This window comes from Lytechinus variegatus, chromosome 6, assembly GCF_018143015.1.
Source record: "Lytechinus variegatus isolate NC3 chromosome 6, Lvar_3.0, whole genome shotgun sequence".
In the NCBI taxonomy this organism is placed as follows: Eukaryota; Metazoa; Echinodermata; class Echinoidea; order Temnopleuroida; family Toxopneustidae; genus Lytechinus; species Lytechinus variegatus.
The window spans coordinates 39295936-39309448 of record NC_054745.1 but is presented as its reverse complement, the minus strand read 5'-3'; the positions used below and the strand labels follow the sequence as shown (position 1 = coordinate 39309448).

At 39.8% G+C, this 13513-nt stretch overlaps 1 protein-coding gene across 1 annotated transcript; it reads left to right on the top strand.

Annotated features, from left to right (window-relative positions):
- Window positions 1-4230: 4230 nt before the first annotated feature.
- Window positions 4231-5001, top strand: LOC121417808. The gene has a single exon (XM_041611543.1). It carries the CDS (start codon window positions 4231-4233, stop codon window positions 4999-5001), a length of 771 nt encoding a protein of 256 aa, XP_041467477.1.
- Window positions 5002-13513: the final 8512 nt, after the last annotated feature.

Sequence of the window (13513 nt, the reverse complement as noted above, 5' to 3'; positions counted from 1 at the left end):
AGCAACGCACAAGGCGTTTTGAGAGAACTCAATCGGGCAACGACACCTGATGACGCACACATGGTACGTTCGTTGAGCGACCAAAGCCGCAACGCAGGAAGCGATTTGAGAGGACCAGTGAGGAGCTGCTGCTGCTGATCCCGGACAAAACGCACGCAGTGCGTTCGTTGTGCGACGAAGGCCACAACGCACAATGCGTTTCGAGAGAACGCAATAGGGCGACGACCCCTGATAACGCACACACAGTGCGTTCGTTGAGCGACGAAGGCTGCAACGCACAAGGCGTACTGAGAGCACGCAGTAGGGCTATGACCCCTGATAACACACACATTGCGTTCGTTTGGCAACGAAGGACGCAACGTGCGAAGCGTTTTGACAGGACGCAATGATGGTTTAATCCCTTCTATGCATAGGGCACATACATTCGAAAATGACTACCGCAACGCAAGAAGCGTTAGTAGTAGTCACAATGGGTTGATAGCAGACATTGCACACTCATTGAGATCTCAAGGCAGCGAACGCCCAGACGCACAAGGCGATTGGAACTATCGGGAAGGAGAGGCCCTAGATTCGCATCGCGCACGCATTCTGCGTTCATTTGATCACCTAAACTACGACGCACAGTGTCCAAGAAATGAAAGGAGGCAACGTGAATACTCGGCCATGGATCATGAATACTTGCCTCAGAGGATAGGCAGGCCTATTGTATCTGTGCGCCCACCTGACAGGACAATCAGAAAGCCAGTGTATGAGCCATGCACATTCACAGGAAAGGAGGTTTTTGAGAGCTATTTAAGTCATTTTGAAATAGCAGCAGATATTAACACCTGGAACAATCGAGAGAAGGCTGTATTTCTGGCAGCAAGTCTTCGTGGTGGTGCTCAGGAGATTCTAATGGAACTGTCACCATAGCAAAGAGTGAATTATGAGTTTCTAGTAGCCGCCTTGACTACCCGTTATGCATCAAGAGGTCAAGCAGAGTTAAACCGTTTGAAGCTGAAGAACAGGAGGCAGGGAGGGGAAGAGACCCTGACATAATTGGCTCATAGTGTAAAAGTGTCTGATCAGGAAGGTATATCCTGGTGCATCTGAGGATACAAGAAGGACACTAGCTAAGGATAGTTTCGTTGACGCTCTGAAGGATGCTGAAGATCGCTTCGAGGTTATGAAAGCCCAGTGTGAAACGATCGACGATGCACTTGTTGTTGCAGCGAGGATCTCTGAGCTCAAGACTACAGTTGAGTAAGCTCCTTTGCAAGCACTCGCAGGTTTTCTCCAGAGGTAAAGAGGACCTGGGGAGAACAGATGTAGTGAACCACCAGATTGAAACAGGGACATTTCCTCTTATTCGGCAGAGAGCAAGGAGATTACTGTCAAGATATGACTGTATTTATTGTATGTATCATGTGATAATGAGTTTATAATTGTGTAATTATAACTGTGTATTAATTATAAGACTGTTCATATTATGTGTTATATGAAATGTTATTATTGCAAATGTATGTCATTGCAGTTACAGAGGAATTAAGGTTAAATTCTGTTATGTATTTGATTATTTCTATATGTATCATCTATGTTATCGTATGTTCTATAATGTAGTAGTAAACATTCCAATGTTATGAATGAAATTCATAAGAAGGAAATAGCTTCCGGTGGAAGGTTTTCCCAGTAATTATGACGATGGTCAAACGTCATACAGGTACCACTTGTGAGTCAGGTTTTCTTAGCATTTATCCCTGAATAGGAAGCCTCATGACCATAAAAGGAGAAAGGCCCAACATCAATGGGGTAAAACGTAAACATTTACCGTTAGACGGGTCAGACACTTTCCAAGAAGAATCAGAGTTCTGTTTCTGACCATTTCCGGTGGTAGAGGGTAAATAGCTCTTAACCAATCGAATGCAAGGGACAGAATGAGTGACCCAGCATTAGCCAATGATATTTAGAGGGGCGTATACTTCAGAAAACTTTCCAAGAATATCAGAGTTCCAAACTCTTGACCATTAGGTCTATGGGATAAAATTATTATAAATTTAGCTAAAATTTGATTCTAAATCAGAAGCTGCTGTAATTCAACAGAGATACTACTTGTTAGAGATACTGCACAAAAGTATTACAAGTTTTCATCAGAATACTATATTCAGCTCTCGGTGAATACAACAAGGTGTTGTTAAGGACAACCTGATAGTCCGGGTCTTGGGATTCCACATTGGCAAAATTGGAATCGTTATAAATCAGTAAACGCCAAAGAGAAGTTGTGAGTACACACTATTTTGATATTAAAGCATTGTTAAAGTTATGCATTGTTATTGTATAATGTAAAAGATATATCATTCTGAGTTTACTGTACCGAATATTGTTGTCATACCTTTCCATGTTAAATCTTGGGTATTACATACCTATGTTTAATTATTATGTAAAGAATATTGTGTTAGTATCATTTACAATGTTGATTAATAATTATCATCATCGACTATAAGAAAGTGATGGATGTGAGGAAACATACTTTTGGAAAAGAATAAATATATTCTAAATAAGATGTTTAACCTGTCAAGAAGATTTAACTTGATATATCTATAAATGTTTGGGGTTTTGAACAAATCACTAGAAGTGGGTTATATTTATATCTAATTTGACAGGGTGTTTAGATTTATGATCTGTAACTGGAGTTAAAGAGACGGGGACGGAATCATTGGTCTAGGTCTATATCCAGGAGACAGGAGCTGACGTCAGACAGATAGTCATCGTCAGGGAACTCAAGTGTGAAACCAAGAATCAAAGAAGAAGAAGAAGAATAAGCTAAGCATCGTCATTATCATTGAATTGTAGAAACTGTTAATATTTCATATGTTTATACTTCGTTCATAATCTGTAACCCTTGTTAGAGTAGTTTGTTGTAATAAAGGTTTTCATAAACCTAATTACTGGTGTGAATTGGTATTCTGTTTAACAAGTTTATAAGAGTCTGTGGGGTGGAATAACACTGCAGTTAAAACGATCCCATCACAAGGTGGATCAAGTTCAAATTGAAAGTAGACCCTGTGACAATTACCTGTAAATCAAAGACATGACGAATCGGCACAAATTGAGGATATGACAAGACGTGGTGTGATTGAACCGTCTGAAAGCCCGTGGGCTTCACCGATCGTGTTAGTCAAGAAGAAGGACGGTTCTACCCGGTTCTGCGTTGACTGAATGATGTGACCACCAAAGATGCGTTTTCACTCCCACGTATTGATGATTCATTGGACAGATTGTCTGGATGAAAATGGTTCTCAACTCTCGATCTGCAAAGTGGTCACTGGCAAGTATAGTGTCAGAACAAGATCGGGAGAAGACTGCATTCATCACAGCGTATGGTCTTTATCAGTTTCGTGTGATGCAGTTTGGGCTCTGCAATGCCCCTGCAACATTCAAGCGGCTGATGACAAAAGTCCTGGATGAGTTGATTAACAACATCTGCGTGGTATATCTCGATGTCGTCATTGTAAACAGTTCGTCTGTACTGGAGCAGCTCGACCGACTGGACACCATATTTGACAGGCTGAAGAGCTTTGGATTGAAACTTAATCCAAATAAATGTGTCCTGTTCTAGAAACAAGTGGCATTCTTGGGTCGCGTGGTATCAGCAGCAGGAGTTTCAGCTGATCCCCAAAAGATCAGTAGTGTCAAGGAATGTCCCACCCCGCAGACTGTACACCATGTCAGATGTATCCTTGGACTATGCTTCTACTAGAGGAATTTCTGAAGGGTTTTGAAGACATTGCAAGACCGCTCCACCAGCTTACAGAGAAGGGACGAGTATTCCACTGGACAGACGAGTGTGAGGAAGCTTTCAGGAGACTAAAACATGAGCTGACTAATTCCCCAGTCCTGGCATACCCTACTTTGGACGATCCATTTATCCTTGACACTGATGCAAGTGCAAACGGACTCGGAGCAGTCATCACCCAGGTGGAACATGGTACAGAAAAGGTCATAGCATACTACAGCAAGTCTATGTCCAAGGCAGAGAGGCGTTATTGTGTCACAAGGAAGGAATTACTTGCTGTTGTGGAAGGAGTGAAACAGTTTCATCACTAACTCTATGGAAGGAAATTCACAGTGCGGTCAGATTATGGAGCGTTGAAGTGGCTGTTAAACGTGCGCAATCCTGTTGGTCAGGTAGTTTGTGAGATCTTGGGATGTTCAAAAACCAGAACTACAGCATTTCATCCTCAGAGTAACAGAATGGTCGAACGTTTCAACCGGACCTTGGAGGATTTATTCGCCAAGGCTGTTGCTGATCATCAAAAGAACTGGGACGAGTGTCTATCTCTGGTCATGATGGTATACCGCTCGTCTCAACATGAAGCTACTGGTTACACTCCCAGTGAGCTGATGATGGATAGGCAGATGATTCTTCCGGTGGATCTGCTGATTGGAAGCTCTGGAACTCCAGAATCTAGTTACCCTGAGTTCACAGAACAACTGCAGGACCGCATGAATTACTCCCACCAGTTGACAAGAGAGCGCTTGAGGGTTAACACAGACCGGAACAAGCGTACTTACGACACTCACAAGGCAGGGGAAGGTTATCAAAAAGGAGATACGGTGTGGCTTCACACTATAAGGCGGAAGAAAGAAATTTCTCCCAAGCTACAGAGGAGTTGGACTTGCCCATTCTACGTCATTGATGCTGTCAGTGATGTGACCTATCGGATTCAGGAAACGTCTAAATCAAAGCCAAAGGTTGTTCATTTCAACCGCTTAAAGACGTTTGTTGGAGCCATCGTGCCGAACTGGGCTTTGAAGAAGATCAATGACAAGTCTTCACCTTCAGCCACAGTCGACGTATCCCGAGAGGAACACCTGCAGCCACAGCATGATTCTCAATCACAGGAAGAACGTTCTGTGGAAACAGGAGCTAGAGTAGACATTTCTAGCAAAGAGCATGACTGTCCCACAGATACAGATCGTTCTGCAGAGATAGGAAGAAACAGGAAGAAGCGACTCAGCTGAGAAGTGGCCGAAACATCCAAGAGCAAAGAAACATCTACACTTGACAAGGAACCACCTCGTGCGAAGGAGCAGAGAACCGGCAACCAGATGCTACCACGCCGTAGTAAACGCCTGCGAAAGACGCCATCGCATTTCTATTGAAATCTTTTAAAGTGAACTTTGTTGTTGTTGTTTTTAGTGTAAATTTAACATTGCTCTAGATGTGTTTTGCAAATATTGAACCTTGGTTATGTTTTAATTCGAAACGAGGACGTTTTATTCTAAGAAGAGGGTAGTGTAGCCCCTGAAAGTTCTAACGTAGAGGGCGCGGAGGAGAAGAGAAAAACGAACGGAAAACAGGAAAAAAGATCGGGGGAGATACAAGAATTGTAATCCAGATTAATCGGTAAATTGACCTATATAATTATTGTTCATGATTGGATTATGGAATACTTACTAAATAAATTGCGCTAATGTGAATGAAAACTGATCACAGAAGGATTCCAATTTTAGCGTGAATCAATGGTATGTGATTGACGTATAAGAGAGTTCAGTGACAGCTACATTGGAGCACACGGAGAAGATTGATTTGGCGAGATTTGAGAGTGGGGAGCGTTACAATAGTGTAACTCTGAAGCCATGTGCGAAGTTCATGAAATAACTGTCGGCAGAAGTAACCAAAACCGTCCATGAAACAAACCCTCCTTTCACATTTGTTAAAATTTTGACTTCCTTTCTAAACGACTTGTGTACATTACGGGTGCACATGTTTAAGAATAAATAACCCCTTAATCAATATGGTGGAACTTTTTTCAAGCTGTCTTTAGCAATGTCATTTGGCAGTAGTATTTATCAACCTATGGGCAGAATCCTGTGCGAAAATGATATCGATATCTTTATTCACGGATGAGTGAGCCCGCATCAAATTGGAAAAATTGGTATTTTCAACGTCACATGACTCATTTTAAAAGGTAATGAATATGAATATTGAGGGCAAATTCGGTTTAAAATGTTTTTTTTTTATCATCCATCATTTCTATCACCACACACTTTCCGAACTTTAAACATTTTCATGGTTGAGCGAGCACATTCGGAAATTTAGGAATGAATACTCTTTATACGGCTTAAATGTATTCTTTTCTAGTCAGGGGCCTTAGGCCTTAAATTTGAAGTTTTGGGGACAGAGTTTACAAAAGCACCAAACTTTCCCTATGTCACTATTAGGTCAATAGCTTCATTTTTTCCCACAGAACATGGTGTTGAAAATTGCATCTTCATGCAAAAATATGCTAATTTATGCAAATTAGCAGTAATCTATATGCATGAAGCATATGCCATTAGGAATTAATTAATAACAGTTTTTTAAAAAAGATACCAAACTTTAGGAAAGTCTCTATCAGGTCAATAGTTTTAATTTTTCCCACAGGACATGGTGTTGAAAATTGCATCTTCATGCAAAAATATGCTAATTTATGTAAATTAGCAGTAATTTATGCATGAAGCCATATGCCAATGGGAATTAATTAATAAAAGTAAATAAAGAGATACCAAACTTTAAGAAAGTCTCTTTTAGGTCAATAGCTTTAAATTTCCTTATCAAACATGATATTGAAAATCATGTCTTTATGCAAAAATACGTTAATTTATGTAAATTAGCAGTTAATTTATGCATGAATAGTAAAAATTAGTAAAAAGGAATAAAAAGAAACCAAACTTAAAGAAAATCTCTATCAGATCGATAGATTTAATTTTCCCTATCAAACGTGCTATTGAAAATCCCGTCTTCATGCAAAATATGCTAATTTATGTAAATTAGCAATTATTTTATATGTATAAATTAGTCCCATTCTAGTGGGTATTAACAGTGGAAAAGGGGCCAAACTTTTGAAGTACCTCTATCACTCAGTTCAAAAGCTTCAATTGTACCAGCAAAAGATGCTATTGAAAATCCTGTTTCCATGCAAATGTGTGTTGTATTATGTAAATTAACAATAATTTATGTATGAAGCTGTACTCCATTGACTAATCATATATTGCATAAAGCATAAAGCCGTATGCCAACCAGAGCAGTGGCAAAAATTGAGCCAGAGCGGCCAGAATCGAGTCGAATTTAGCCCGAATCCTCCAATTATCGCCAAAAGACGACCGGAATAATGACCCGAATCGAACGATTATGCCCGAATCTGCAGAGTACGCCCCAGAATTTCCCGAAAATGTGCCAGATTCTTTCGAAATGGGCTATAATTTACAGATTCGGCAGCTTTTTGGATGCCATTTTTCTAATTTCTGGCCAATTCGTCTCACTCGTCTATATTCTTTTTTTGTATTCGAGCGAGTAATGATTCGTACGATATGGGGGGGGGGCAAGAGTCAGACCTTTAATTACTCTACGACTGATACGAATAGGTCTTAATCTTCCCAAAATACCCCGAAATGCCTCCCCAAATCCAACCGAATGTCACCCGCATACATCTCAAATGTGGCCCGAATGGAATTTGTTGTGGTCACATTCGGGAATATTCTGTAGGGTATTTGGCTGGTTTTGAACATTTCAAAATGAGCTGAATTTTTTTTAGCGAATGTTCCCGAATTTTCTTGCATTTACGAAGGCAAAACAGAATATTCCTGAAACCACCAGAATACGTGTATATGGATGGATTCGCAGCTGATTCGGTTCCGTTCTAACCCTAGCTTTCAGCAAAGGGTTACACCAAAACCAAATTCTAACGAACAAATTTGGATCAATTCTGCCCAAAATGGCCTGAATTCAAAACTTATTCATCTCGGATTCGGGGAGCTCCCGGAATCGATTCGGAAGGATCCGGAACTATTCTGTTCTCCCTCCCCAATGGAAACATTCGTGGAGAGATTCTGCTTGTCTTGAAAATTTTAAAACCAGCCGAATATCAAAATACTCCAGAATGTGGCCAAGACAAATTTTTTCGAGCCACATTTGGGATGTATTCGGATGGAATTCGGTTGAATTAATTTTGGGAGGCATTTGGACAATTATTTTGGGAAGTCGATAGCTCTGATTCGGGACCTATTCCAGACAGATTTGACTCTGATTCGGACTAAAATTGATTGGGAGAATTTGGTCTTGGTGTTACCTTAGTTTTAGAGATAGATATCAATTCATAAGCCAATAAAGAAAAATCACTGAAATTATTCAGGTCACCTTCAATCAAGGGACGACAGAAAAAGAAGAAGGATCAGGTCTCTTTGCTCAAATCTTATGTGTCCCTGTTCTAAAAAAATATGTACATAGTTGTCAGAGGGGCAGACATGGACAACTTTTTCTGCCATGAGAACCATCCATATACAGGTACCCTCCTCTTTCTGACAGGGGAAAACTCTACTTGGGAAAGAAATCTGACCTCTTGAATTGCTTTGAAAAGAAAGATGAAATATTATTTAACTTTTCCATATGATTTTGGGGTTTTTTTTAATTGTGAAAGGGGTATGCACAGGATTTATAATTTGCATAAATTTGCATTTCAAACATAATGCTCTCCTGGAAAGTCACCATAATGGATGAATTGTGTAACAGTGTCTCATATGCATAGTGTTGTGCTTGTCCCTCGGTTTAAAACCTCAAAATAGGATAGTTGATGAGTTTTACACATAATTGCATAAATTTGCATTCTTTAACATTGAAAGTTGATTCTTATTCAGGAACTGTACAGAAATCAATCTAGAATTGATGTCCCATCAAAATAAATCCCAAATACCCCCTCCCGAAAAAAAAAGAAAAGAAGTAGGTTTCTATAGAAAAGTTTAGGTCTGTACCATAGAGATGTATATTATTGACACTAGAGGGCGGACTTCATCAAATTGCTGTGAATCCATGTTCGGGGCGGCCGCCATCTTAAAGAGGGCAAGAGCGCGGATTTATAACACACGGCTCTATGGGAGAATATCACATATTTCACTTTTTTACATTATATTTTCAATTTAATGCTGTATGCAACGTTAAAATCACAAGGCAAAACATTTTTATGTTAAAATATATGATAACCATGCATATTTTATAAAGGAGATGGACTGAACATCCAGAAAACGGGGGAAAAATAGGTTGCTGTACGTGCATTATATGATGTACATCAGGGCTTGGTCTGAAGTTTCCCCTCCTTTCAGTTAATTTTGAGGAAATCAAAGTAGAAATCATATGGTGAATCACTGATAATCCCATTAAATATAATATTGGAGACTGTGCGACACCACGGGTGTTAAATCTAGCAGCCCAATCAATAAAGGACCACACCATCTGGTGTTGGAGTTACACTGCCACTGGTGTTAAGATTACCAACATTTAGGATGTTAAAATATATCAACACCAGTCTTGGTGTTCGATTTGAACACGAGTCGGAGAACGTTATGAAGTTGACACCATTTGGTGTTCATTTGACACCCTCGAACACCTGCAGAAACGAACATTTAAATGAAAGTTTAAATCACCCATTGGTGTAAAAAAAATACCAACACCAGCTTTGGTGTTGTTTCACGGTTCGGATTCACACCATTTGGTGTCCGATTTCAAGTTCTTCAACACCTGCAGCCTGACGGTGTAACTTAACACTAGGGCATTTTTTTAAACTACCCCAATAACAGACAGTGTTGAGTTACTCCAGTGAATTGTAACTAATTTTTGTTAAAATATTTCTATCCAACACCTGTCACGGTGTTGTTTCAACACTTCTGAGTATTTGGTGTTTATTTTACACTCTAAGTGTTGTTTCAACACAGTATATTGCTTGAACACTGCCGGAGTGTCAAATGAGCACCAAGTTGTTTCAACACTTCTGAGTATTTGGTGTTTATTTTACACTCTAAGCCTTGTTTCAATACAGTATATTGCTTGAACACTAAATGAGCACCAAATCAAGAGAACATATGAACACTCTAAAGTGTTAAGTTGACCTTATCTGACACTCTTGTCACGGTATATGCTATAAATTGAATAACTACTACTCAGTCGACCTCGTCGTTTTCCCCCGTTTTCTGGATGTTCAGTCCATCTCCTTTATAAAATATGCATGGTTATCATATATTTTAACATAAAAATGTTTTGCCTTGTGATTTTAACGTTGCATACAGCATTAAATTGAAAATATAATGTAAAAAAGTGAAATATGTGATATTCTCTCATAGAGCCGTGTGTTATAAATCCGCGCTCTTGCCCTCTTTAAGATGGCGGCTGCGCAAGACATGGAATCACAGCCGCATTACGCGCGCGTCAATGCGAGCGATTACTCTAGTGTCAATATACATCTCTATGGTCTGTACTATACATATACAGTTATTCATGGTGAATAGTGTGATTTTGCATAATTTTGCATAAATTAGCCCTATGAAAACGGATTACAGTCATTGATATCGAGGCATCCTATCAAGAATTAATGCTTTTGGTACCAGTGACACATGTGGAAAAAAATTGTGATTTTGACAATTCTATATGTCGATATATGATAATACATGTCTTTTTACATGTGATTTGCATATAATTTGCATAAATTAACCTTAAAAATTGATTCATACTCACCATTTTTATAAAAATCGACCTGCAGTTGAATGCTTAGCAAAAGAAGACCCAAATACACAAAAATTGGGCATTTAAAAATTATTTTTAGTGAGATATGGTGAATTATGAGTTTTTTTTGCATAAAATTTGCATAAATTAGCATTTTAAAATAGGGTGCCCTTTACCGATTTCGGGGCACCCTATCTAGAATTAATGCTTTTGATACCAGGGACCCACATGCAAAAAATGGCGCTTTTGTAAATCCTGTCCCCAAAATTTTGCTAAGGCCCCTGACTATTCGTAGCAATTTCTCATGATCAGTTTAATTGATGGGCAAATCAGTGGTGGATCCAGAATTTAAAAATGGGAGGGGCCTATAGTCGGGGGGAGCCACCAATACTTTCAAATTTTAACATGATCTAACAAATTGTAGAAGATACTAGCATAAACCCCTACAATAAAGGGGCCACGGAACGGTTTTCAAAGTGGGGGGGGGGGACTGAGCAAAAAGTTCGGGGGGGGGGGCTGTGTGGAGCCGTGATATGTGCAAACGCGGGGGTATGTGCAAACAACGGTATATGTGCAAAATTTCGCCGGCATTTGTACAAACAACGGAATTTGTGCAAACGCCACGCCGGGAAATGTGCAAATCTGTCAAAATTTATCAACGGCATCTGTGCAAACGTGACGACGGGATATGTGCAAATGAACAATTTTCACGGGAAAAGTGCAAACCTCCGGGATATGTGCAAATCACTGCATTTATCCATATAAAGGCTATTTCTCAGAAATGTTTCATAAAATTACTGTTAAAAATGAGAAACATGCCTGCATAAGGGAGAAGCTGCAATGACATCTGCAATAAGGGGCTTTAGATTGTCTGCGACTGCAACGTATTCCTAGTTCACCGGAAGTGGTGACACCGCTCGTTCAGTATCACGTTCGTACATTGATGAAAACAGTTTCGATTTAAGTCGACGTACCCGTACCACGCCACAGCATATACCAGCGTGATAGCGAGCGGGCCGTGGGCCGATGCTTGGCCGGAGAATCAGGCGTAGCATCACGCTACGAACCAGTGGGGCGACTGTGGGTGCAACATTTGCACTCTTGCGCAAAAAGCCGAAAAAACATGGTTGTTTGGAAATAAAACATCAATTACCTATCGGATATGTAGTGTCTGAAAACAGGACACACTAAATAAATGTAATGGAAAAGCTGGTAACAAGCAGTAATTTGCAGTTAACCAGCCCTGCGGAATCAACGAAACTCGAGTGTTGATGCGGCTTCATTCATTTTTGCCAAGCTGGGATGACGTCATCATGTACGAACTAGCGCTCGTTCGAGCACTATGACACCGAACGTCAAAACCCTCAAATACGAGTCACAGATTTGGTCAGTGAACGAGAAGGCTCGTCACAGATTACTTCGCGCATGCGCAGTGCTCCCAAATTCCTTAATCTCGTACGTCCACATGGCACGTCACAGAAAACTAAAGCCCCGTAATGAAACGCTTTTCAGAGAGGCAGGGGGGGGGGGCAACCTTAAACTGAAGACCCACTATCGTTTGGAATATCATGGATGTAGAGTGTAGTCTTTTAATGCTCCAGACCCGGTCATCTAATAATTTGAAGATCCTTCTGAATTAAGATCCTGTACTAAAGCATACATAAGGAGCATAGACATTCAAAAAAAAAAAAAATTCAACACTTCACCGCCTACCAAATTAAGACCTTGTAGAAATGAATATAGAATATAGTCTTTACCATAGACCTTGTTGTATCAATAAAAAAGATCAAATATAAAACCTCACCGTCTAATTCCTATGGAATAATTTGTTGTTGTTGTTGTTTTAGCTTATACGGCGGGGGTCATTCAGTAGTGAATATTTGCCAAAAAACACATCGACCGAGCCGGACTCGAACCAGCGACATAAGGTTAACAGTTGTCAATCATCTACTGTCCTCCGCTCTACCAACTGTGCTATCAGTGGTTGTTGTTGTTGTTTTAGCTTATACGGCGCGTGTCATTCAGTAGTGAATATTTGCGCCATCATAATTTTCGGTAATTTTATTTATAATTTTTTCTGTACTTAAATCAATTTAGTAAAAGTCAGGTACAGCGCTGCATTATTCGCGCAATTTTGGAGATTCACAACAGACTGTCATCACAAATCACTTACTGGATTTGTGTAGTCTTTACTCCAGACCAGGTGATTAAACAAATTCAAAACTATTTAAGCCCCGCCATCTTCCACTACTAAGACTAAAGAACGTGTATATAACGTATTCTCAATTCTCCAGACCCGTTTATTTAAACAAATTTTCAAGACCCCACAGTCTCATTCCTGTGAAAAAAAGATGGATATAAAGCGTTGTCTTTTCTCCAGACCTTTGATTAAAAAACCTTCAGAATTAAGACCCAAGACTAAGACTCCGTTATAAAGCAAGGGTACATATCGTAGTCTTTACTCCAGACCCGTTTTGAAAAATTATGTCATACTCTTCAAAAATAAGACCCTGTAAGAAAGCGTGTGTGTGTGTATTTGAGTTTTGTCAGACGTGTATCAATCAGATATGATTATTTACGTCTGGGACCGACCTTTAACGTCACCATCCGAAAGACGTGACCAGGGCTCGAACCTCGAACCTCTGCATCAATTTGTAACTTCCCCACAGCTTGGATTACAGGCGCACGCCACAACGCCCAGTTGATGAATGGATATAAGAGCACAGTCTTTACTCCAGACGCTGTTATTAAAAAAAATAGGAGATCTTCAATTTTACGACCCCACCGTCTCATCTCTGTGGGAAAAATGGATATAGAGTGTAGTCTTTACTCCAAACCTGGTGATTAAAAAAAATACTTCATCATCATACCCCATCTTCTTCTTCTTCCCTTGGTTGGCAACCAGTCAGGATTGATTATCATCTTCCAAAGTAATAGTCTATAACAAAGCACGGGTACCTATAGCATAGCATTTGCTCCATACCCATTTATTAAAAAAACTAC

Coding starts and splice junctions, on each gene's coding strand:
- LOC121417808 (XM_041611543.1), top strand. CDS start 4,231: ATGGTCGAACGTTTCAACCGGACCTTGGAGGATTTATTCGCCAAGGCT.